General features: G+C 41.3%; 1 protein-coding gene across 1 annotated transcript; it reads right to left on the bottom strand.

The window, feature by feature from the left end:
* Nucleotides 1–95: 95 nt before the first annotated feature.
* Nucleotides 96–25,166, bottom strand: LOC127657841 (14-3-3 protein beta/alpha-A-like). Its single transcript, XM_052146776.1, has 6 exons — nucleotides 25,044–25,166; nucleotides 18,982–19,287; nucleotides 4,925–5,048; nucleotides 1,270–1,433; nucleotides 1,045–1,140; nucleotides 96–193 (listed from the first exon to the last, which is right to left on the bottom strand). Exons 2-6 carry the CDS (start codon nucleotides 19,273–19,275, stop codon nucleotides 134–136), a joined length of 738 nt encoding a protein of 245 aa, XP_052002736.1. The 5' UTR covers nucleotides 19,276–19,287; nucleotides 25,044–25,166; the 3' UTR covers nucleotides 96–133.
* Between the last annotated feature and the right edge of the window lie 2,426 nt (nucleotides 25,167–27,592).

Raw genomic sequence — 27,592 nt, 5'->3', positions numbered from 1 at the left:
AAGAAAGCAGGAAGGTGCGAGAATAAAATAACTAAAAGAGACGGATGAAGTTGCAGATGAGGTGGTCTCAGTGTTGATGGTGAGCTGGAATGATGGCAGGTGAATAACAGGGGAAGGACGGCTAAAGCAGGACTTAGTTTTCCCGCCCTTCCTCGGTGTCCTCTCCATCTCCCTGGTTATCTGACGTCCACAGCTGTAAAAGGAGAGGACAAGAGAGTGAAACATGGAATGGCCTGCTCTTATTCATATGATTTTAGCTGCTTAATTTAGTTGAATAAAACAAATGTATTATAACAATTCTTGAAAATTTTGATCCAACTACATGGCATTCAAACATTTACATTTGTAAAATGGAACATAATTTAATCCATTTGAGTATAAAATACATAATTACTTTTAGTTGGCCATAACCAGATGTACAGACATTCAGCTCCAGAGACACAAAACATCTTGGAAATGGATCCAAGCATATATACATATATACACACACACACACACACACACACACACTAAAACCACCTGCCTAATATTGTGTAGGTCCCCTTTGTGCCAAAAAAACAGCGCCAACTCGCATCTCAAAATAGCATTTAATAGAGTAAATTCTAGAGACTATTGAGGGTGAAAATCCCAGGAGATCACCAGTTATAGAAATACTCAAACCAGCCCGTCTGGCACCAACAATCATGCCATGGTCCAAATCACTGAGATAAAAACATTTATTCAGTGAACATTAACTGAAGCTCCAGACCCGTATCTGCATGATTTATTTCACTGCATTACACAACATTAGGCAGGTGGTGTTAATGATGTGACTGATCAGTGTATATATATATATATATATATATATATATATATATATATATATATATTTTTATGAATAGTATTATGTAGTTATTCAATGTGGTAATACTTCTAATGTGGTGTTTTAGTTTCAATTTATTTAAGTTAATGGAGTGTTTTTATTTTTTGAGTGCAAGTGAGAACACTGACATCAAAAAGGGCTTTAACACTTTCATTTAAACTGCTATGAAAAAGATAACTCACTGTCAAGTTGTCCCGCAATAGCTGCATGATCAATGTGCTGTCTTTGTATGATTCTTCATTCAGCGAATCAAGCTCTGCAATGGCCTCATCAAAAGCCTAAGTGAAAAAGTAACAAAAATGATGGGTTTTTGACAGTATTAAGTATTAATTTAGTAATTGTGGGTAGAGCTCTTGTATTTTGTTCATTATCAAAAGTGCCCGTTTGTGTGGGTGCATTATTCTTACCGTTTTGGCAAGCTTACAGGCCTGCTCGGGTGAGTTGAGAATCTCGTAGTAGAATACAGAGAAGTTGAGAGCCAGGCCCAGACGAATGGGGTGTGTGGGCTGCATCTCTGACTTACTGATTTCAAAGGCATCCTTGTAGGCCTCCTGTGAATTGCCAATTATAGCTGAAGACAGAAAGAGAACGTGTTAGAATACAATTTCATTTTTTCAGGATTTGATAAAGACAGATGAGAATATTGTGATAGCAAAATTCAACATATATAACAAAGCCATGAGCCATAACTGAGGCATAAAGAGAGCTCAGCAAATGCCAAGTCTTCTCGATTGGCTGGTTGAGCTGCTGTGGTTGAACACGTCCATTGCTTTAAATTTTCCAGAAGGGGGCGTTAAAGCATAAAACTGAGCATGCGATGAGTATGGCTTTAGTGAGGAAGTCTGTTACAAAGCTGTGTACCAGGCCTTTAAGGGCGAGGCTGAAGCACATAAATGATGAGAAACTATCAACTGTTCCACATTTAAGACATACAGCTGTCAATTCTGTCAGCATCTTGCCACTCTACCCAACTAATAGCAATTTAATTTATACTTTCAAGAATGTGTCTTAAAAATAATCCTTCAAAAGCTGACTTGGGAACAAAGTTGAACTGATCTTTTAACTCCCTTTTGCCATCATCCTGACCTCTGCAATGAATGCAATTGTAAATTTCACTTGAGTCAACATGCAGAGCTCATGTTGAATGGAGTCCAAAATGACAGTCAAGACAAAAATATTTTTGAACTGTGAGGCTTTTAGATTAGTAATGCACAAGGCATTTTTAGATCCAAGCCAAGCTAGAAGGCAAATCCCTGCCTCGATTTCAGTATGCATTTGCCAGTGACTGGAAAGACAACATTAGAACCTAAACTATTTCCTTTAAGGTGCACTCAGTAGATTTTTCCTCATTAAAAAAGTTGTACTCCTACAGTATTTAACATTAACATATGTGTAAAATCATGGTGGCTGCATTCGAAGTGTCCTACTCGCTTTTATGAAACGAGACTGCCTCAATGACGTATGTGGCCGACAAGTGTGACCTCCGGAGGATGCATCCTTCCAAACGAGACACAGCCACTGTTTTGAATGCACATGCCAATATCCTCAATTAAGCCTTTAATGAGACAAGTGAATGAATGAATGATGAGTTGGGATGGAAGTTTTGTTAGGCAACAAACTGGTTTGTAAAAAAGCACTTATATATTGTAGTTGTGACATGGCAAGTTCTGTGATATGATTGCATCTTCTTTAGTGATATTTGGCCATTTTGAGATTATTGGTTTTGGCCAATAACCATTTCCATTTGACGGATTAACAGAAATGTATCCTTACCCATATTATAGCACTAAAAGTCTAATCAATAGACAAAAAACAATTTCTGTTGTTATAGGGAATTTTCTGACAAAAGTAAATTTTGTAAATTTTTATGTTGAAATTGTATAATCCAGATATTTACATAATAAAGGCAATTAGACACCCTGACTACTCTTGTATATAGAAGACTAATGTTCAGTGTCGTATCTCTTTTAACCTTTTGGCAGACATAAATTATTTCACCCTGTCTGACTGATGTAGGAGCTTTTGGTTCCATAACATTAAAACTGTAAGATAAGCAATATTTGTGAGTAATAGCCTATTGAAGGACGGAGTTAGATGGTGTCAGTTAAAGACTTACAAACAGATAAATAAAATAAACTTTGGGTTTTGCTGAAATTTGAATAAAGGGATCCAATTTTGGGGGATAAAAAGGAAGAATTAAATTCTACACTTCATTCTCAACTAGAGGGAACAGGAATCAGGTAAGCAGCATTGGAGCTCCACCCACACATGGGCTCTCACTCATGCTGTAAGGTGGTTAGACTAACATGTCTGCACCTGTTCCAATGTAGGAAGGAAATCAAACTGTTAACTGTTTCCTCTGTACAACTAAAGAATGTAGAATTCATTTTCTTTTCTCTCTCCCTTTCCCACAACAGAATTATAGGGCCATGCCCTGAAAGCTTGTCAACCTCCTGGCACAGGAAGGCAGCCACAAGATTCTTCCTGTTATGTTTACTGCTGCCCAGTTCCTTTCTGACTCTACCATGACTGACAATGGTGAGCAAACCATTTCATGGTTTGTACAGAGTCTGTCTTAAACAGAATTAGAACTACAAATAATTATTACCCATCACATTGACAGACTGAATCAGCTTTGTTGTAATAGCCTGTAAATAGAGCAAGTTGATATGGTATATATTGTTTTGCTCGAGACTCAAATTGTTACCTAATTTGGGCCAAAAGATGTGGTACACTTACTGCTGAATTAGTCATTGAGGGATTCAAGGCTTTTATGAATGGAACTCAAATGCACAACTCCCACCCCAAAAATAGATCCTATTTAGAGATTTCCACCCCACTACTTCCTTTCAAGTTTGGCTCCATGTCAACAGTTTGCGGAAGTGGTTAAATATCTAGCAGAAGTTCCTATGTATATGGCCAGGTGGTGGAGATATCATTAGTCACTACAATAGCTATGAGAGCAATGCAATACAGCCCAAATGCCTACATGATTAACCAGCTGACTTAAGCCTACATTGTTAACCAGATTTAACCATAAAAGCAGCTCCTGAGGAAGCTAGTCTACTCTGTAAAGCCTAAAGTTTTCCTTGTACAGTTACATTTTGGGCTCATAACTCAAATATTTATGTTCCTTGAACTTTTTTATATTTTGGACTGTGTTAATAGCTCAAACAATCCAGTACAAAAATTGAAGCTGTGCAGGTTCATATGTACTTTTGTGGAAAATTTTATTTATTTAATGATTGACCTTAAATCAGACAGTCTTCTTATCTTTTTGTGGTTATTGTGTGTGTAGTATGATCTAAATGTAATCTAAAAGAGACACCATTACATCATTTAATTAATGGAATGAGTTTACTTAATCATAGGGCTGTCACGATTATGACATTTGGTTGGCGATTAATTGACAAACAAATAATTGTGATTACGTAGATTAATTGTCTGTTTTAGGGCTTTCATGTTTAATTGTCATATTTCTTAAGGAGCATTTGTGATTCATACACCTTAAGAAGATTTTTTTTTTAATTAAAATAAATATACATATAGCCTAAAATAATAAAATAGAGGTACATGATTTCTTTTTAAAAACATATACATGACATGAAACATATGTTTTAATAATCAAAATATTTAGAAATACTCTACATTTAGAAATGTCTATCTTTTTGGTCAACTTTAGTATGTCAATTTCACATTTACACTGTTGTTTTTGGTACTCATATATTTTATATATATATATATATATATATATATATATATATATAAATAAAATTAATAGTATGACATTTGTTCTAATTTCATCACTTTCACACGCTATTGTAATGCTTTGATTAAACCCACAAGCATTTATATATTTGCTTTAAATTCAGGCATTAAAATGTTACTGCCGTTTGAAGTGATGCAATGAAAGTGAATGGTGGCTTCCTTCTCCTTTTGTGTTCCATGGAAGTCACAGATTTCGAACAACAACAGTGTAAATAAAAATAATTTTAATTTTCATGTGAACTATCCCTTTAACCCAGACAACCCTCCACATCTTGATTTAAAGAAATGGCTTACAGGCTTTCTCCTCTCCCACAGCCACCTCTGCTAAGTAGCGAAAGTAATCGCCTTTCATTTTCAGATAGAAGACTTTACTTTCAGCTGGGGTCGCCTTTGGGATGAGATACTTGTCCAGAAGAACCTGTAACACACATACACACAAAAGAGAAAAATAGATACTAACGGTTTGTCAAACTGTTTCATATCCTGGTTCCAGTATGAAGTGGGAAGTAGTCATAAGTTGGACAGAAAGTCAACAGTAGTAAAGATGGAGAGATAAGATACAGGGTTTCGTTCCCTTCTCATTTTGTCTCTACTGAACCCGTTTGTGTGCTTGGTTTCTAGAATTTCAGCATTCTATTCATTCATCTTGGATCGCCTTTGGGGTTGACAGAAGCCTGACAGCTTGTGGCAGGACTGCAGTTCCACAGATGCTTCTTAGACTTTCTATTGCAGGGAGGGGGAGTGAAGGGGAGAGTGGGAATATGGACTACGCCGTGTGAGCCAGTGCTTGTGGAACTAGGTCATTAAGCTTGCTGGGTCCGTTCACAGCTTGACTGGCCTGATTGCCACCACACTGAACAGAACCACAGTCGTATGGTCGTCATGGCAATACAAGCATCTCTAAACTCTCCCATAATGTGATATCAAACTACATATTTTTTAAAAGTGTAAAAGATGACAAATTACACTAATTCTTATAAAAGAGTTTGTATGCTTAAAGAATCTTCTGTCAACATGTACTCATCCTCATGTCATTGCAAACTTGTATGACTTCCCATAAAATGAAAGTGAATGGTGACTGAGGCTGTCATTCTGCCTAACATCTCCTGTTGTGTTCAACGGAAAAAAAAAAAGGTAATTCTCGTCTAGAACATGAGGGTGAGTAAATGTTCATTTCTTGGTGAACAATTACTTTTAATGAAAAAAAAAAACCTGTTGAGGTCTCTCTCTAACAAGCATTGCTCAGAGGAGCAAATGTTTCATTTTCTCATTTGTCTGAGAGCTTAATATTATTAAAATAAAAAAAATAGACTTTTTAGGTGCAAAAGAAGCATGCTCCATAACCAAGAGAACAGTTTAGGCATTCCACTGCACATTACGCCTTTAACTTTGTTAAGCCACATGCCACTTGATGAACCAATGACCTACTTGTGCTTGCAATGGGGAGCAAGGCACTGCAAGAGATCACTTTTTAATAAAGCAACTGTTAGCTGATAGATAGACAGTTATGAGTTTGCATAACCATCTGCCTCCCCATCCTCTTTGTTACAAGTTAAGACTAGTAGATAGGAGATTGTAGCAGCTTGTGTGGGGCGAGCTAGTTTCAACTTTGCATTTGCAGAGAGTTTCCACTTATTTCCCCCTGTAAATTACACTGCGTGCACAATTATTAGGCAAATTGTATTCATCAGAATACATTTTATTGTTGAACAAACATAATGCTCTCAGTCAATCCAAAATGTTATTGAACCTAAAAATTTATTGTTTAACAAAGGTAAAGTGAGTTTTGTCTTTATCAGAGGGATATATTAATGTGCACAATTATTAGGCAACTAAATTACAAAAATAATTTCTCCCAACTCAATTGTTTAGTCTCAATTTTTAGAGTAAATGCAACAAATAATATTTATGGTATCCGGTAGCCATATCACCCTGCAGCTATTGCCTGGTTGCCCACTAAAGCTAAGCAGGGTTGAGCCTGGCCAGTACCTGAATGGGAGACCTCCTGGGGAAAACCAAGGTTGCTGCTGGAAGTGGTATTAGGGGGCCAGCAGGGGGTGCTCACCCTACGGTCTGTGTGGGTCCTAATGCCCCAGTATAGTGATGGGGACACTATACTGTAAAAAAAAAAGCACCGTCTTTCGCATGGGACGTTAAACCGAAGTCCTGACTCTCAGTGGTCATTAAAAATCCCTAGGGCACTTCTCGTAAAGAGTAGGAGTCTGTCAGTTTCTTGATCTTTTCTCAACCAACTGTTGCTGAAGCAGCAAACACATCCTCACAAATGCTGTTCAAAGAGGTGTATTGTCTTCTCTTACTGTAAATCTCACATTTGAGAATTGCCCACAAGTTCTCAGTAGGCTTTAAGTCAGGTGAGAAAGGGGCCCCAAGTCCAAATATTTGGGCATATTTGAGGCCCTTGCTGGCTAGCCAAGCAGTGGAATACTTGGATGCATGTGATGGAGTATTGTCCTGCATAAAGATCATGGATTTTTGAATGTTGAGGACTTCTTCCTGTATCACTGCTTAAAGAAAGTACTTTCCAGAAACGCAGTAGGTTTGGGAGTTGAGTTTCAGGCCATCTTTAACTCGAAAAGGTTCAACTACCTCATCCTCAATGATAGCTGCCCATACCAACACCCCTCCTCCACCTTGCTGGCGCCTGACTCGAGTCCATTGGTGATCTAGCCATGCACCCATCCATCTGGTCCATCAAGAGTCACTCTCAATTCATCGGCCCATAAATCCTTTGAAAAATCTGTCTTCAGGTATTTCTTTGCCAAAACACTTCAACTTGTGAATCTTATTGGGTGGTGGTCGTGTTCCAGCCTTTTTGACCTTGGCCATATCTCTGAGCACTTGGCACCTTGTACTTCGACACTCCAGGTAGGTTGAAGTTCGGGAATATGGTGGCACTGGAGGAAAATGGGTTCCTGGTAGCGTCACGTTTAATTATCCTCAAGTCTTTTGCAGTTAATTTGGGCCTTTTCTTCTCCATGCGTTTTTTTTTGTGCCCCAGTTGACTATTCACAACAAAACATTTGAATGTCCGGTGGTCACGCCGCAATAGTTCAGCTATTTCATGTGTTCCATGCGTCTGAAAGGCATTTTACAATTTATGACTTTTCAGTGTCTCTTTTTTGGACCATTTTACCTGAGGTAATGAAGCTGCCTAATAATTATGCATACCTTGATTTAAGGTGTTAGTCACTTTCGCCACACCCTCCCTCATTACACAAATACATACCACCTGAAAATGTGCATTCCAATATGCATTCAATTTATATGGTTTTGCAGTTGGAAAATGTGCATGGAAATAATGATAAGATTAGAATACTCACTTGCCAAATAATTGTCCACGCAGTGTAGTGTCGTGAAAAGCAATGACACAATGTAAAACTATGCAAGGTCAATAATTTTGTAAAGGGGTAGCTCATAAATAATTTTATCCTTATTTATTTACCCTAATGTTGTAGTACACTACCGATCAAATGTTTTGAAACACTCAATCTTTATTATATATATATATATATATATATATATATATATATATTTATTTTTTACATTTTAGAATAATAGTAATTAAAACTATGGAATAACATAAATGGAACTAGGGGAATTAAGTTGTGACTAAACAAAATCCAAAATAAATAAAAACTGTGTCAAAACTAGCGGCCCAGCCTCTAGCCCGTAGACCGCGGTATGTGCTTTATTCCCAAGTGACACTTGTGTCTAACTCGTGCCAAAGATTAGAGGAAGGGTCTGGTGTTGCATATAATTTGGCCGAACCCTCTCCGCTCTGGTCCTGGGCATTCGAGGATGCCAGTGTGTGCACACATGGAGATTTGAAGCCGAATCCCGAGAAGAGGTGCACTGTCCGTTTTAAAGATGGGGTGATTATTCACATCAGGTGTGCTTCACCTACCACTGTCGGAACAAGGCTTATGAACTACGCACCTCTTCTCACATTCCAGGCCATGCCCGTTGTGAGCCTGGCTGAAGGACGGCTCTAAGATGCAGGGGCAGGTCATTCCGCCACACATGACCCAACACGTTGTCAACTTTATCACTGTAAAACTTGCTTTAAACACACTCAGTTATCCACCAAAACTCACGTCTAAATAAAAAACTTAAAGGTAATTAATGAGAAAGAGACATTGTAAAATAGATTTTAGACATAAAGGTTGCATTACTTCTAATTATATCAGAAACAAATGTATATACTATGCCCTGTGCTTTTTTTGTTGAAAATATTTAAACAAGCAATGCGTGAAAACAAAAAAAGTATAGAATAAAACACTGATCACAACACTGCATTCGTTCTCGATTGTGTTGTAACCGAACAAACATGAGCTAGACAAGCACACAAAGGGTTCAAGAAGGGTTCACCTTTCATTTGTGGCGAGGAATTTACACACCCACAAAGTCCCCACTGGGTCATATCACAAATAAACAGGTAGAATTAGGGTATACTATGGAACGCACCCACAACCAGCTGTAGCCAAAAAATCTACTTTTCCAATATATGGTTCACAGCCACACTGTGGAGTTCAGTCATCCTAATATTCTCAGGAGGTCTCTTCACTTCCTCCACCTCATTACATAGCCTCCACTCACCCACCCAAGCAGCTGCTAAAAGCTAATTAGCTCCATATCTCACTTACTCAAACTCTGATTAAAGCTTCAAAATGAGTGTATTACTCAGAGGCTCGACATTTTGACTTTTGGCTTGATGAACATCAGTGGAATTCATGTCTCATGATGCTCCCATAAAAGGCCTTCACTGGTTGAGCACACTGGTTTAATTTAGTTAACAATATAGCCAAAAAAAAAGGTACGTAAATAAATGTTAACTGAAAATAAAAATAAAAATCACACTATAAGCGTAGTAAGACATTATACAATACAATTAGACGTGAACAGATGAAAAAAAAATTGCTTGTATTTAAACTTATATAATTAGTTCACCCTGAATTAAAATATAATAGCTTGCTGCAAACTCACTTTGTATGACCTCCAACTTACACTAAAGTGGTTAACAGACCTTAGACCATACCGAATTTATATCAAAGGAATAAAAAGTAACTTCTGGTTTGGTTGACCTCATTTTCACATTCTATAAAATGTAACATGAATGTATTGCTTATAACAACATGGTGTCTTGAAGTATAAAATTTAAGGAAAAAATGTAGACAGAAGTCTAATAATACAGTGATTCCCAACTGGTGGTACGCATACCAGGGTATATGTAAGCAGGTTCCAGGGGGTATGAAAAAGAATTGGAAGTTGAATTTAAAATGTATGACATAATATGTACATATCAGGGATTAGGGCTGGGTAAAACGTATCGGTTACCTAACGTAACCTCGGTTCTCTCTAGATGAGGGAATGAGTATTGCGTAAGCTAGCTTACGCTACGGGAAAGATTCATCTTTTCTGAGATATTGAAGCCAAAAAATTATCCTTAATTTTTGTATCCATTGTCAACGCAGTGCGGCAGCTGCAGACCTTGAGCGGGCTAGCTAGCGAGCTCATAGGTTGCTCTGCGGCAACTGCTGCAGCCTATAGACGGGCTTGGGCGAACTCGCATCCAATGAGAGGCGTCCGCGCGCTCACTGCAACAAAGCCCGCCAAAACGGGCGTGACTAGAGTGCATATAAGCGTAGTTCGTAGGCTGGAACCCTGGTTTTCATTGACTGAAGCGAAAAGTCGCCGTGGCGCGAAGCACGGCCGGCTACGCAATACTCGTTCCCTCATCTAGAGAGAACCGAGGTTACGTTAGGTAACCAATACGTTCTCTTACGAGAGGTTCTCTCGTATTGCGTAAGCTAGCTTACGCTACGGGAACCCATTGTCAACGCCATGCGCGCCAAGCATCCACTGTATGAGCCCCAGGGAATTAAGGGGGACCCGGGGAGCCCTTATGAGTGGGGAAATAATATTTGGCCGGCAAGAATGCGGGTCATTGATTGTGTAATACATAAGCACATAGTGGGAAGGGAACGACAGAGCGGCGGTGCCGGTCTGTGTGGAATGTGTCCCATCAGTGCAGCTCACCAGGGGAGCTGTAGCGTATTAAACCGCTCGTAGTTTTGCCTGCAGAGCGGGCACTTCCATATTGTAAAATCTGACAAAGGTGGAGGGGGAAGTCCATCCCGCTGCCACACATATGTTGTGAATGGAAATCCCGCTGGACCATGCCCACGAGGATGCCATGTCTCTAGTGGAGTGAGCCCTAATGCCCAACGGGCATGGCAGGTCTTTTGACGCGTATGCAGCAGCAATAGCGTCCACTATCCATCTAGATAGTGTCTGTTTCGAGGCGGCGAGACCTTTGGTGCGCCCTCGAACGAAACGAAAAGCTGCTCAGAGCGCCTGAAAGCAGCGGAGCGCGCAGTATACAATCTCAGTGCTCTGACCGGGCAAAGGAGATTGGCGCCGCTCGCTATCGGATGCTGGCAGCGCCGATAGGGAAATGACCTGTGCTCTGAAAGGAGTACCGATCACCTTGGGAACATAGCCGTGTCTAGGCTTTAAAATTACCTTGGAGTCACTTGGTCCAAACTCAAGACACGCAGCGCTGACAGACAGCACGTGAAGGTCTCCCACACGCTTGACTGATGACAGGGCAGTCAGAAAAACGGTTTTGAGTGAAAGGTATTTCAAATCCACGGATTGAAGTGGTTCGAAAGGGGGCTTTCATAGTTTCGAGAACTATAGAAAGATCCCAGATAGGAACCGATGGGGGCGCGGGGTTCATCCTTCTAGCTCCCCTGAGGAAGCCGGATGACCAGCTCGCTTTTACCCCATGACTGGCCGTGCAGGGGTTCAGCTGAACGCCGCAACAGCCGCCACATACACTTTGAGCGTGGATGGGGATCTGCCCTTATCCAGCAGCTCTTGTAGAAATACGAGCAGCGACGACACCCCACATGTCCGCGGGTCCAGGTCTCGGTCGGTGCACCATTTTGAGAACACAGACCATTTTGACGCATAGAGTCTTCTCGTGGAAGGGGCTCTAGTGTGTATGATGGTATTTATTACTCCTTCTGGCAGAGCGACGGGTAGTCGTTGATCACCCACGCATGCAGCCCAGCTCTGGGTGGGGATGCCAGATTGTGCCGCGAGCTTGAGAGAGGAAATCTGCTCTCACTGGGATGGGCCACGGCGCTGTCAGTGACAGCTGCGTAAGCTCCGGGAACCATGTCTGATTCTCCCAACGCGGGGCTATGAGGAGCACCGAGTGACGCGTTTCCTGATCCTCTGCATTACCTGTGGCAATAGCGAGACGGGAGGGAAGGCGTAAAGCCGGGCGCCTGGGCCAGTCCTGGGCCAGCTGGCCCTCGCTCGAGAAAGATATTGGGCAGTGAGAGTTCTCTTTGGACGCAAAGAGGTCTATCTCCGCTCTGCCGAATAGGTGCCATAACGCCTGGACTGTTTGAGCGTGCAGGGACCATTCCCCTGGGGGAATATTGTCTCTGGACAGTCTGTCCGGGCCGCCGCTCAGGTGGCCTGGCACGCGCGTCGCCCTCAGCGAGCGCAGGTGGCACTGGGACCAACTCAGTATGCGTTTCGTCAGATGGAAGAGGTTCCTGGATCTGACACCGCCCTGACGGTTTAGGTAGGATACCACAGATCTGTTGTCCGAACGGACCAGGACGCGGTGACCCTGAATGACCGGGAGAAAGCGCGCAGCCGCACTCGACCGCTATCATTTCCAGACAATTTATGTGAAGGAGCTTTTCCTGAACTGACCGTAGGCCGAAAACCGAGAGCTCTCGCGAGACCGCGTCCCAACCCGTGTTGGACGCGCCTGTCGAGATGACTTTTCGGCGAGATACAGCTCCCATTGTCACTCCCCGCTGATACCATTCGGCCACTGTCCAGGGCTGCAGAGCTGAAATACAGGTCTGAGTCACCTTGATGGGCTGGCGGCCTGTGGCCCAAGCCCGGCGAGACGCCGCGGTGTTTAGCCAATGCTGAAGCGGGCGATGTGCAGTAAACCCAGCTGAAGTACTGCTGCGGCTGAGGCCATGTAGCCTAGCACTCTCTGAAATTTCTTCAGAGGTGTGAGGCTGTTCATCTGAAATGACGCCGCTAGTCGCTGCACACGGCGCAGCTGTGTAGATAAGCTGAGCCGCCATTGCCACTGAGTCTAGTTCTATTCCAAGGAAGGAAATTGCCTGACTGGGCTGTAGTGAGCTCTTGGTCCAATTGACTGCAAGGCCCAAACTGTTCAGATGACTGAGGAGAACTGTCCTGTGAGACAGAAGCTCCGTGATGTGATTGTGCCAAAATCAGCCAATCGCCCAAATAGTTCAGAATTCGCGAAACCCTGACTCGCGAGGGGTGCGAGCGCCAGGCCCATGCACTTCGTGAAAGTACGGGTGCTAAGGACAGGCCGAACGGAAGGACGGTGTATTGATAAACCTGGCCGCCAAGGCTAATCTCAAGAATGGCCTGTGACGGGATTTATCTGAATCTGAAAGTATGCATTTTTCAGATCGAGAGAAATAAACCAGTCCTCTGGCACATATGCGCGAGGAGTTTGCTGGTTGTAAGCATTTTGAACGGTCTTTTGCAAGCGCTTTGTTCAAAACCCTGAGATCTAATATTGGTCTGAGGCCGCCGTCTTTCTTGGGGACAAGAAAATAACGGCTGTAAAACCCCGACTCGCTCAGGGAGGCGGCACTCTCTATGGCCCTTTTGCACAGAAGGTTTGTTATTTCTGAACGAAGCATGCACGCTGCTTCCGTGTTCAAAGTAGTTTCGAGCCGCTTCTGAAGCAAGGAGGACGGCGATCGAACTGTAGCAAATAGCCCTGTTTTATTGTGCTTAACACCCATTCGGATATCCCTGGAATATCTTCCCACGCTTTGAAGCTGTAATGTTAGAGGGTGAATGGCCAAATCGCTTGATTGCCGCGACACAGCCGCTGAACAGAATGTGTGAGCGCGCTTACTGTGCTTATGCTGGACTGCTCGCAGACAGCATGGACAGGCTGTTCTGTGAGTGACTTCCGATTGAGGTGAATGGGGAAAGAGTCACGCCTGTTAAGTGATGCGCAAGCATAGCCACGGGCACGGGACTTACATACAGAGAAGTGTTTGCTGGCCGTGTGACAGAGCGGGCAGAGAATGGGCGCCGCGACGTATTCGTGAGCGCATTTATTGACTCTAACACTCAAGTGGTTCAGTAACCGCTTTTGAGTGTGTCTCTGATGGGGACACGGAACGTGTAATGCTTGTGTGTAGAGGTGAACACTAGATTGTGGGCACATTTTCTACACATAAGGCTGGTCGTGTGACAGAGCGGCCAGAGAATGGGCGCGCGCACGGATTTGTGGGTGCGTTTATTAACCCTAACACTCAAGTGGTTCGTAACCGCTTTTGAGTGTGCTCTGATAGGGACACGGGACGTGTAATGCTTGTGTGTAGGGGTGAACACTGAATTGTGGGCACATTTTCTACACATAAGGCTTTATTTTGGGTCGCCGTGGAAACAGCGTTTGAGTGCAGGCAAGCGGGTAATATCACCGGCTTGTTGGCTGCTGAATCCACCACTGCAGTAGCCTGAGAGAAGGGGACTGACAGGGGGCGTACGGGACTTACTTACAGCTGGCCGTGTGACAGAGCGGGCAGAGGAGGGGCACGCGCACGGGCTCGTGGGCGCGTTTATTAACTCTAACGGGTCGTAACCGCTTATGTGAGTGTGCTCTGATAGGGACACGGGATGTGTAATGCTTGTGTGTAGGGGTGAGCACTGGATTGTGGGCACATTTTCTACACATAAGGCATGTTTACTCTTTACAAGATTTCTTTGGGTTGCCGTGAAAACGGCGTTTGAGTGCAGGCAAACGGGTAGTATCACCGGCTTGTTGGCTGCTGAATCCACAACTGCAGTAGCCTGAGAGAAGGGGACTGACAGGGGGCGATGCTTTGACGGTGGTCCGGCCGTGGCGGGACTGAGCCGTCGTTTTCTCAACAACGCTAGGAGGACTTCGGTTGCTCAGGTTTCAGTACAATCTTAGGCCGAGGCCCGCAGGGGGCGGTGGTCTCGCGGCGGCTGTCTGAGCGCTGATCGAGGGCGGCCGCCCTGTCGACGCTGAGAAGTCTGGCTTGTTGAGCTGGGCGCTGTGAAGAGGCTCGTGCAGGAGGCTGGTCACGTGGGCGGCCTGCAGAGGAGCTAGCGACGAGGCAGAAAGAGATTCATGGCTTGGGCTTCGAGAAACGGTCAACAATGCCACTCACCGTGGAACCGAAGAGACCGGACAGAGAGCGGCGCTAGTGCGTTCAGCTTCTCCCAAGTCGGCTAGTCAGATCTGAAACAGCCTCTGTCTGTAAGACGGCCATGGAATGCAGAGCAGATGCGGCTTGGCCGGGCGGCGGTATAGGCGCGCCAACACAGGCGGAAGTAGTTCTGCAGGCCTTAGACGGAGCACCAGCTTAGACCGCCATCTCGCGAGGGCGGGCAAAGGTGCGGCGTGGAGTCTGTTGGGAGCCTGCTCAGGGGCGGTGACCACTCGAGCCCGAGGCGGTCGACGGCCTGTGTGAGGAGGCGTTAGTTCCCCTCGACTCGGCGCTGGTCCTGCTGGATTCCTGGGCCGAGGAGGAGGCGTGTGAGCCTGACCACTCCTCGCTGTCCGAAGCCATGATGGAACAGCCCTTATCCTCCGCTTCTTCGTCCGAGATGGCAGCAGAGCAGCCGCTCGGCGGCAACTGCGCGTCCCGGTGGGCGGGAGGGTGAAGGTGATGCTCGAGGGAGGGGCTCCGGCGAGGCAATCGCTTCTACCACTGGTTCCGGCAGCCTTTGAGAGCGGCGCTTTTTACTGCGCGGCTGAATGGAAGGCGGCGCGGCGGCTTCGGTCCTGAGCGCTTCGAGTCGAGCCCGCAGGGTCAACATTGGAAGCTCCTCGCAGAGATCGCATCCGCCTTCAGCGAGGGCGAGCTCTGCATGCCCCAGTCCCAGGCAGAGAGCGCAGATGACGTGGCGGTCTCCGGTGCTGAGAGGGGCGCGGCATGAGGCGCAAGTGGAGTGAGGCATCTTTAAAAAGACGCTTGTACTCTTTTGTGAAGTTCATAAGAACTAGCTTGCTTTAAAAAGGATACGTCGCCGGATGGCGTAGCTCGCAGGGTGGCTGAAGGTGGCGAAGACGGCCGGCTTCTTCGAGCGCTGTCCACGCTTGCTTGATGCCCCTCGAACGGCGAAGCGGCTTCCAGTTCAGAGATGCGAAGAGCTTCGCTGAAGAGATGAAAATCAGGGTTCCAGCCTACGAACTACGCTTATATGCACTCTAGTCACGCCAATTTTGGCGGGCTTTGTTGCAGTGAGCGCGCGGACGCCTCTCATTGGATGCGAGTTCGCCCAAGCTCGTCTATAGGCTGCAGCAGTTGCCGCAGAGCAACCTATGAGCTCGCTAGCTAGCCCGCTCAAGGTCTGCAGCTGCCGCACTGTGTTGACAATGGATACAAAAATTAAGGATAATTTTTTGGCTTCAATATCTCAGAAAAGATGAATCTTTCCCGTAGCGTAAGCTAGCTTACGCAATACGAGAGAACCTCTCGTAAGAGAACTATAGATTTTCTGATTAAATGGCAAACTTTATGAACAATCTCGATATCCCTTCTTAAAATCCCAAGGATGATATTTTATGAACTTTAGCACCGCGATCCTTTAACTTTTTATGAGAGTAAAAGTTCAGTGTCCACAGACGAGGTCCACACAATCCATTTTTCATTTAAAATATCTCTTTTAATTTCTTTTCAGTTTTCTATTAAAGGTCTATTCACACCAAGTCGTTTTTTGCAGTACGACTGTTCATTCCAAACAGGTTTTTGAATTGGAACAATGGATTCCTAAGGCACTATTCACATCAGGTCCAACAAACCTTTTAAGAATCCGATGGGTTTTTTGATGGACAGCAATACATTTTTTCCCACTCTGATAAACTGACTGACCAATGAGATGAGAGCTTTTTGTCATTTTTCCACAGTGGCTGCAGCTGCTTAATCTAGCACATATACGAGAGTAAAGTTTAAACCGTTTATACAGTACATTTAAACAGGAACCCAGCTTTCTCACCAGCCACATTCGCACAATAACTCGCTTTTCTGGTGTCCATCTAAACACACAAAGATTGTTATAGCGTGTTGTTTACACGCTATGCTTCTGTAAACAACAAACATGGCATCCGAGAAAGACTTTGCTAGTTGAGGTAAGGGACATTCCATCATTTAAACTGGTGTGTATAAATGAGTATAGTTTACTGAGCATTAGGGCTGGGATAAACGATTATTTTTTCGATGCATCGATTAATCTAACTATTCATTTTTTCAGTCCGATTCGATTTCGATTCGATTAATCGACTTGTGACAACACCGGTAATACCGGTTTCATCGGGGGGTGGGGTGTATAAAATGTTAAAAAAAAAAACATTTGCCGGGAGTTTGATTGACTGGCGATCTGATCAATCAATCATAATACGCCATTTTTGTCCGACAAAGTAGTCAGGAGAGAGAAGATTAACGTCGGTGGATTTGAATAATGGATTGTAGGCTACCGTACTGACGTCACAACAGTCCTTCTGATGTAGGCTACATTCATGTTTAGCCTATTTGATGCTATAAATTAACCAAGGAAAAGATGATCGTTCACGAGCAGCTTTAATTGAGGCAATCTGTCACGACACATTAAAGAGCCACAAAATAGTAGGCCTATTTATGGTTTAATTTTCTTTGAATGACCAAATTTGAAAGTTGAGACTTTATTAAATGTTACCTGCTTGGTCCTGTCTGTCAGCGTGTTGTCAGTGTCCTCTATGTATTTTTCATGACATTCATAGCTATAAGCGCATTATTAATAGCTATAAGCGAAAACTTTAGGTGTCGACAACGTATTATAGCCTACTCCAACAACGAGTGCAAAGTGGGGAGTTGAAAAAAAACTTACGGTGCTCTGTCATCTGCAACTGCTCCCGGGTGGCGCTTCTTCAGATGCTGGTGCATTGCCGTGGTGCTAGAATGGAAGGCCATCTCCATTTTGCAAAGACGACATATCACGGAATTGTTTCCTTTTAAATTAAAGAATTTCCATACTTTAGAGGAACGAGTGCATGCCTTGCACTTCTGATAGTCTGAGGAGCCACTCGTGTTGCTACTAGTCGCCGGCGCCGCCATCTTTGTTTTGGGTCCGACGAATCGACGTATTTTTTGCGTCGACGTCGTCCCAGCCCTACTGAGCATGTGGATATGCTTGTTTTTCTCAACAAAAACATGACGAGATACAATATAAACATGATAACTATTATATGGCAAGTGTTTATAGTCATCCTGTAAGTTAACTGCATCAGTCAACTTCATTAGCGGTTTCTTTTTCTTCACTTTGTGTGAGATTAAATGTTTGCATTCTATTCTTTTTTTTCCACATTGCTTGTTTAAATAAAAAATAAATAAGAATTAAAAAAAAAAAAAAAACACAGGACATGATATAAGATTGTTTTGAATATAATTAAAATCATATATTTTTTTTAATGATGATGACGCAACCTGACTAAAAAAAATATTTTACAACATCTTTCTCATTAATTACCTTTAAATAATTTAAATAATATAACATTCATTTATATGAGCTTAAATGTTTGAATACCAAATTATGTTTTTTGTGTGTATATTTTATATACCTGTTAATTTTAATGTACATTATTTCATGTGTATTTATACATGTATGAAATGTTAGATATGATATTTAGCCTTTGGTACACGTCTTTGGTTTTGTGTCAGTGAAGGCGTACTTGAGCCTCACTGATGGTATTGTTGGGTTACTTAATGGTTAGGAAACACAGTACTAACACACATTCTGTCAAGTCGAATCTATATTCAACAAACTGCCAATCTACAGGTTGAAATAAAGATGGAAACTGAGGTTAAATAGACCCTGACCCCTTAAGTCTGTCATCATCCAAGGGCTCTCACCACCAATAACTGTCCCAGTGAGAGGATACCTACACGTGAATTGGAACAAATGAGATCAGGCCTGAACTAATAGGCTTGGCTAAAAAAGGGTCTTGCTCATGAGGAGTAATTAACACAAGCAGGATTATCAACCTACGTTACCCACTAGTCCTAGGAATAAAGAAACAGGGACAAGAGCAGATGATTTCAGCTTTAAGTTATCCATCGGTGTTGAGCTTTATGCTTTTCTTATTTATTCAGGTGTTGAACAACAAATGACCTTCAGGGACTGATGTCCCAGCATACACACACCATATATCTGGGTCACAACGCAAGATATGGAATTTAAATTCTTTGCCCATCAGACTAGAATTCATCCACCTATAAAATGGAGATTCTTACCAGTACATCATTGCAGATCTCCTTCAACTCTTTCTCGATCTTTTCCCGATATTCCTTGACCATTTGCTGCTTCTTGTCACTGCCCTCTGTCTTCTGCTCGATGCTGGAGACCACTCTCCAGGAGGAGCGGCGGGCCCCTACCACATTCTTGTAAGCCACTGAGAGCAGATTGCGTTCTTCGTTAGACAGTTCAATGTCACCCTCAGTGACAGCCTTCATAGCAGCAGCCATGTCATCATAGCGCTCTGCCTGCTCGGCCAGCTTGGCTTTCTGCACTAGCTCGCTCTTGTCCATGGCTGCTCAGTGCTGAAAAGGACAAGTTGGATTTCAGGGTTACAGAGTTCAATTAGACACTCATTTTGATTTATTATAATGGGTTAAACTAGTAACCCGCTAACAGTGTTTTAGTGTCACATAAAGTCAAGCAAGGCATCAGGACTCGAAAAATTATTTTTCCTTTTATATTTAGCCAACCAAACCATCTATCTACTTTCTCCAGGGTTCCCAAACATTTCAACCAATTAATTTTAATACTTTTTTCAGTCCTTCAGATTACTTGATAAGCATTCAAATATTTTTTTTTTTATAGAGTTTGCACTTGAAGAACAATTTAATATAATGAAATAGTAAACAAGAAAAATGTCTATTCACTAAAGAAATTTCCATAACTTTTTGATGACATTTTAACTTTCTTGTATATTCATGTATTCAACAATCATGTATATTCTAGGCCTGGAAATTCCTACTTAAAAATTCCCGGATATTGCAATGGCAATCCTTTTCTACCAAACTGCATTTCTAAAACAGATTTAAAGTAATAAACAGCTTTCCGTGATCTTAGTCTAGTTTCCAAGTTTTTTTGAAGAGAAAACAAACTAAATCACCAGGTATGGTCAAGTTCATCATAACTTGCACTGTATTTCTCTAGTTTTAGATCAGTCTTCCTCTGGACATTTGTGTGGTGTCACGTTTCTTAATATACGAGGGAGACTACTGATAATAAGCAAGTCCACCACTGAATAGAACATAAACAAAACAAAACTGGACAATCATCCTTGCAGAAGTGATTAAAAAAAAACAAACCAATGAAACAATTACAATAGTCATCCGCAGCCATCATGAAGAATGTTTAAAGGCTGCAGTAGCACTCTTCTGACTGTAATTAGATTCCACCGGTAGGAATAAATCTATTGTTATTTAAGGTTCTATTATTATTCCTCTTCTCCTTGCTCCCCAATATATAAAAAAGTCACTGGTCAAAAATTTTCTAATTTTGCACATTGATACTACAGGCCTACGGGAACCCCCACACCAAGAATGGCCCACATTTGCCCTTAGGTGGTACTAGAGGCCACGCCCAAAAGTCCCATTTTCAAAGTGATGGTATTTCCACCCCATTTGTCAAATTCTTCTGAAACTTGGTGAACATGCCTCATTTCTCATGGGGAAAAAAAAGCCTCAAGGACCCATCATTTCCACCATGATGGATTTTCCTGTACACTGAAAATTTGGGAAAACATACAAAAATCTGCTTCTCTTGAACCATAGATCCAATTGACTTGAAATATGGTACCCATGTGTAGAATTGATGCCTTTCATTTTTTTACTTACAAAAATGAATACAATACAAAATGGCTGAAAGGGGCATATTTATGTAAATGTCCACATTGCCTCAATATATATGTCAATAAATCAAATGTCATTTTGACTGATGGTTTTTCAAACCTAACATCCTTCAAGATGACATCACTCTGTACTTTGTACCGTGCAAAATTTCATCTTGATATGTCAAAATATGACTGAATTACAGCTGTTTGAACTTGGGCCAAATCTGACAATGCTAGCCACTGGTTCTTTTTAAAAAGAAACTGAATAGTTAACAGCAATGTGAATAGTTAACTTGGCTAAGATGTTGTGCTGGTAAGTGAAGGGTCAGAGGTTCAAATCCAGCCACAACCATCATTTTTCATTTAGGATTCAGGCAGAAAGACATGTTTTTTAGGATTCCTCCATCGGGAGTGTTTAACCCAACCCTCTACTGATCAATTTGTAAATGATTTGCCATTTTGAGTAATAGTCCGCATTGCTGCTTGCAGCTATATTTATCAATTGCATCAGCGTTTTCACTCTTTTCTGACCAAATAAATTCCATGACTTTTCCACTATATTTCCAATAATTTGTAATTAGCTGATACAGATTTTTGAAAATCATTCGGATTCAGACAAATTTCTTAATTAATCTTTTAAATATGTGAACCGTTTTGACAAGGGATGCACTGATGTCAGCGATGAGAGTTCTGAACTCTCCTGAAAGTGTGTATGTGTTCAGGGCTCAACGCTAAGAATATTTTCTACTGGCCCGTTTGGGCCAGTGCTTCAGATTTTTACTGGCCTTGTCAAAATTTCCACTGGCCCCAACACAAAAATGACAAATAGCTGTTTTTACCATCATGGCTTTAAAAAAATATGTAAGATGATAAATATTTTTTCCACATCTTGTGTTTTAATACAATATATAGTGTAATGTATAATATACAGTAGGTAGATATTAAGCCTAATCTGTGAATTAACAAATGAAATCAGACAACCCAAACAAGACCAACACTGACTGATATACAAAGAACAAAAAAACCTGTATTGTCCAGAAATTAGACATGAAACAGGTGTTGTATGAGGATGATATGAAGTAGACTGTTTAACTGAACAGCCTCGGCGCATCCAGTATATTACGCATTAGTGCGTCTTTGCGAGTATACTAGCGCTCGCTCCTCGGTTAGAAGACTTTGTTCTCTCTGTGTAATTTTATGCCTTCACGCTTGTTGTTTGCTTGCCTGCTTGGGCAAGTGCTGCATTTATAACATTAGTGCAAGTGAAAGTTCAAGCAACTGGCCCGAATCTTTCTCACACTGGCCCCAGGCAATCAGGCAGTCCTTATTGTCAAGCCTTGCTGTTTGTAAGCAAGTTCACATTAGTTTAATTAGCTAATCAAATTCTGGTAAAATGCACCTCCAGCACCATAATAAATGCATATTATAAGTGAACTGAACTACTGAGCATCCAAATCAGAGATGTTGTTTGTGAGTTGCGCTCAAATGTTGCTCAACGCGTGAAGGCTAAAAATAGCCATGAGTGAGTGTGTGTGTGTAAACAGAGCAGCACCATTCAACAATGCGCTGGCCTTTTGTGATTCATAGAGCTATTGCACGTCTTCAAGTGGCTTTGAATAAACTCTTTGAAGAGTCATAACTACTTCAATGGTGTTTTTATGGCTCTTTTATGTCATTTTTGGAGCTTGACAGGAACGAACATGACTTAAACACAGTATCGGATTTGGATCGAGCTCGTCGGACCAATACCCGATCCATCTAAAAGCGTCAGTATCGGAGCCGATACCGATCCAGGTATCTTATCGGCGCATCCCTAGTTTTGACCTATTCATTGACTCGAAAGAACGATAAAATCACAAATCAGAGATCACAATACTGATATATCAGTTTTATTGATTAATCCTTGCTGATAGTTGCTTTTTGGAACTATCGGTTACCTGCAAAAATATATGTTGATAGTTGTTGACAGTTTTTTTTATTATTATTAGTATTCCCACGTGCTCCTCTGTGGCCGGTGCTGATGGATTCTACAGCTAGAACAGCTTGGTTCTACAGTATAACAGCGGCCTCAAATCCCTTATACAAAACCCTTTAGTTGCTGAATATATATTTATTTGGTAAATAGCCTACTTAACTATAGAGCATTTTAACAGAGCCAAGTTCCCGTCATTTCAACTTAAAGAGTCGCAGGTGTGTTTCAGGCTTGTTAAAAATAGTGCCTGACCAATTTATCAGTAAAAAAGGATTCACCGTTTGCTACCCCCTTCAACAAACAATTCCAGTTGCTGCGTTTACAAAAAGTTATATTTAAATACGGTATTCCACTGTTGAAAGTTTCCCCTGAACTTGTATAGCAGAATACGGTGTAACACCGCTGCCGCTGTTTATCTCTTGACTCAGGTGTAAATCTTTCTTGTTTTACGACCTGCCCCAATTGACTGATAGTATTAAAATAGTCAGCATTTGACTGATACTAAACAGTACTACTGATGTTTATTTAGCTATTTATTTAATTTAAATATATTCTTTATTTAAATGATCAGCCATTGATTGATACCAAAAACACAGTACTGATATTTATTTATCAATAATTTTAATTTAATCTATATGTAAACGGTCAGCAACTGACTGATACTGAACATACAGTACTGATGTTTATAGCCATTTATTGTATTTTTATTTATTCTTTATTTTCTCAGTGTTCATTTCTAGAATTTGTTGACAATAAATAATAATAATGTCAAATATTTTTTGAAAAATAGATTTAAGAAAGCAGGCTTCTGAGTAAGTCTTGCAAAGTCATATCGGTTTTTTCTATTTAAAATTCCTGAATTATCCAGCAAATTTTGACTATTGCTGTGCCCTAAGTCTGTGCCCATAAGAAATGACTAAGAACATTTTGTAACATTCTATAAATAGATTTTTTTTTAAACTATCAGCTGATTAATCTATTTACATTTATCTACATTTTCCACCACCTTAGTTATCGGTATCTGCAAAAACCGGTTACGTTTTACTCTACAAAACAGAAAAGTTTGCTGATTCAGTATATTTAATATCAAAATAAAATATCGAGACTAGAAAAAAAATTATATTCACTATAGAAATTTCCACGACTTTAAAGATTTCATCAATTTCAATGACTTTCCAGGTCTGGAAATCCCAATTTCAAAATTCTCTGATATTTTCAGGTTTTCATGACATTGGGAACCTTATTGCTTAATGTGTTCTAATGTTTTCATATATACATACATATATTATACAAGACTAGTGTAAATCACGTTTTATTAATCAGACTATGCCATCTCAGAGCAACCATATTTCCATCTAAAATATGGAAAACATTTAGGGTAATATAAAAAAATTAACCAGTTTCTACAAGTTGATCAAAGAATTCCCAGGTGTCAGCCTTGCACAAGCAAAAATTAGGTTATGCCAGAAGTATTTGCCCTTCTGGGTGGCATTACAGTGCGAGGAAATATGCGGATGTGCATTTGTCGCCAACCACGCCCAGTTCCCATTCACGCGCTTTTCATATTAATATTTAAGTTGCTTTAACCTGCCAGGAAAGAAAATACCAAAACATCAGTTCTTTTCGCCTAATCCGAGGATCGCTGAAGTGCATTAGACAGTCGGTGGCTTGCTTGAGACGTTTGGCAGTGCATACAAATAACAATGCTGCCAATTAAACACGATCAGGCAAAAAGGCGACGCTAAAAAGTAATTACATTATCGTGAAAAATACCCTGCTTTGAAGTTAAAACTAAGTTATCTTGTCGGCTAAAATCCATAAGGAGAAGACAGTTCTGCCCTGCCCATCTCCATGGCCGACTGACCTCACAGCAAAGAAGCCTGCGGCTGCTCGCTACTATCTGTAATGTCAAAACACCACCAGCGCGTTCAATAATCATTTACACAAGTTATGTACAGTGATAGTACAGGACGATAAGCAAACGGACGGATTGTCAAGCGGGTCGAAACAACCCGAAACAAATAAAGATAAATAAAGCCTGCTTAGAAAACGTTAAATATGTTAACACTGAGAGGACTAAGCAAAGCTATAGAAAACAGACAGGCAAAAGAGCGTGTTTCAGCACCACGATCAGTTTAACTAAAATACACTGAAATTATCGCTAACCATATTTTAAATAAGGTCGCCCGTTGAAGACTACTATTGACGATCAAACAAATAAATGTTTAGAGATATTTGGCAAAAGTGGTGCATTTCCATTGTAAGCTCGACCACACCAGATAACAACCAGAAGCAGGAAACAAAAAGGGGCGGCCTAGATCTGCCCAGCAAAAAGCTTATTGTTCATTTTCAGCACGTTAGCATCTTCAGCTACTCAGTCTCGTGCCGTCTATCGGCCATCGCCATTTGAATTTCTCTGAATAAAACGTTGTCTGTGCCCTCCGAATAGGACGATTTATCCGGATCTGGTGTAAATATCTTACCTGAGTGTCGGGCAATAACGATGGTCCTGTCGGAGCTATGCTAACCGCGGCTCGCAGCTGATTCTCACGGGCGGTAGGGCTAATCCACGGGGTTTCCCTCCAATCAGACCAGCCCCAGGAGCAGAGACAAGGCTGGGCCATGTGACGTCAAAGGTAACCAAGGAGACGGCTGACTTCACGTTGCCCGTGATTGCACGAGAGCCAGTTCGTGATTCAATGGGTGCACCATTTTCCCTCCAGTTTCCTTCCATGTCCTCGCCCCTAGACATACAAATTTAAGTGAACATCACTGTACAATAATAGTTATGTTTCATCTGTGGACTATATGGATCATTATTAAGTGTTTTGAGTACTACCAAAAAGAAGCGCGAGATTATTTGCGCTGTTTAATATGGTGAAATATCTTGATCCCTATTAGACAACACCAACAGTGTTCACCTGAATAAGATGGATGAGTGGATCTCTTATAAGAGGCAAAAATGAAAATGGTTATGCATCTGCTTATTTTTTTCTTGCACTTTTAATGTTATGTAACAAGGGCCCTCATTAAGTTCAATGTGTTACATTGTGCTACTAAAATAGAATGATGAACCATTCCCAGAGTCCTCTGTCAACCGCTTCTGGCATTAAAATGCCCCAATCATGGCATTATTTGAACTATATAAAGATATTTAATTTACAGACAGAACATACTGGATTGGGTTATCCTGTGAAAATCAAGAAATAGAATCATGACATTATCAGGACTGCATGTGAAGAGCCCATCACAGGCAAAACTAGAACACAGGGCATACAGAGCTTGCTTGGTAGAAGATGAGCTATTTCTGTACTACTCCACTTTGTATCCATGGGGAAATGAGTCTATTTTCTACATAGTCACATGTCCTACCATCTGATATGAATTCGGTGACCTATTTCAGGGCAAATTCTGTATTATCAGAGTGCAAGTCTGCGAGGACACGTATATGCAACTACTGTAGTGTGGATTAACAAACTGTAAGCAACAGAGTAGTTTCACTCCAATGTGAATGTGAACAGTGATCACAGACAGAGTTTGTGGTATGACTAGTAGGGCAGGTTTTTCAGTTTACTTAAAGCCACACCCCAGTACAGCACTCAAAGCATGGCAGTTCAGAGTTAAAAAGAGAGTCACTCGCTTAGGTAATCTATGGCCCATCCCATACTATGGTTCGTACACTCCCAGAATAGTATGTCAATGCACTGAGCATATGTCAGTCATAGTCTTTGCAAAGGGTGTGTAGAGATGCCTCTTTCAAGAAGAATAGTCTCATCTTCCTGCATGTCAATGTCAAATATTACAGTAGATTACTTAAAATAATTTCACTCTATGCACACAAAACTTAATGACAAGAGTACACTTTAAACAAAGCCACCTGACACCACAGATGAAAACATTAATGTATGCTGCTTTGCATGTCACCTTCTGCAAGCAATCCTCTTCTCTTTTGCTGTAGTGAAGTCAGCCCATTAAGAAAATAATTGTTTCAAGGATTTCCTTTTAAAGACTTCAGTAATACAGCCAATTGTCATTGTAAATAATCAAATATGTATTATTTACTCATTTAATTTATTCATTTTCACATGCTCAATGATATCACTGCCTATAATTTTTTCCATCACATATCAAGCAGCAGATATTAAATTGCTCTGACTAATTATACAGTGTCCTCTTGAACATGCTTTCAAATTCCTATATATCTCTCATTCAATACATTTTATTTCTGATAAATAATACAGTATATTCTGCATTATTGGTATAACTTGACATAACTTAGAGTATGACTTTACTTATGTACTTAGGAATGTTACTGTACTTATTGCAGTATAGTTGCATAGTATGCTGACATCACTTATATCAAAGATAAATAACTAAAAACCTTATATTCAGATAATGTACTGTATACTAAAGTGGAATGTAAGTTTATTAATATATGCAAAATAACATCTAGCTGTACATTCCAGTTATAATGCAAAGGATAAGCTAGCATTATTCTCAATCATGTTGAGCCAGAATTTCCCTTATTTGGTTTGCAAATAATTTTGCACATTCACTGGCACTGAGAGGGTCTAACACTAAATATGAACTGCATATTTTTGAGTAATCACACATATACGTTTCTTGCCATTCTTCCACTTAGATTGTATCTTGTTGCCCACAGGCCATTATTTACTATTACCTACCTAAAATAGAAAAATGAGGAATGGAAAAAGAACCAAAGTACTGCCATGTGGTGGTGTTTCTCCAACTAAATGCAACTTTTAAGTAGGACCAACCCTGAGATTGAAGTAATACATAAAATGTATCTTGCATGAAAAGAAACATCTAAATGTTGATTTGCATATTACTGTGTAATTAGGGCAGAGAGGGAAAGCTCAAGTAAGAACAATGTCCCAGAATGGGGTCACTGCAAAGTATAGTAAATGTAAATGAGGAAAAATTAAATTGGGTCACTTGTTGGAATTGAAAAGTGGTTTGTAAGAGGTATAATTTAAAGGAGGAGGCGAGAACCGGCTTGGCAATATAAATA

This window comes from Xyrauchen texanus, chromosome 17, assembly GCF_025860055.1.
Source record: "Xyrauchen texanus isolate HMW12.3.18 chromosome 17, RBS_HiC_50CHRs, whole genome shotgun sequence".
NCBI classification, from domain to species: Eukaryota; Metazoa; Chordata; class Actinopteri; order Cypriniformes; family Catostomidae; genus Xyrauchen; species Xyrauchen texanus.
Note: the sequence above shows the minus strand (reverse complement) of the source record. Positions and strands in the feature narration are given on the sequence as shown.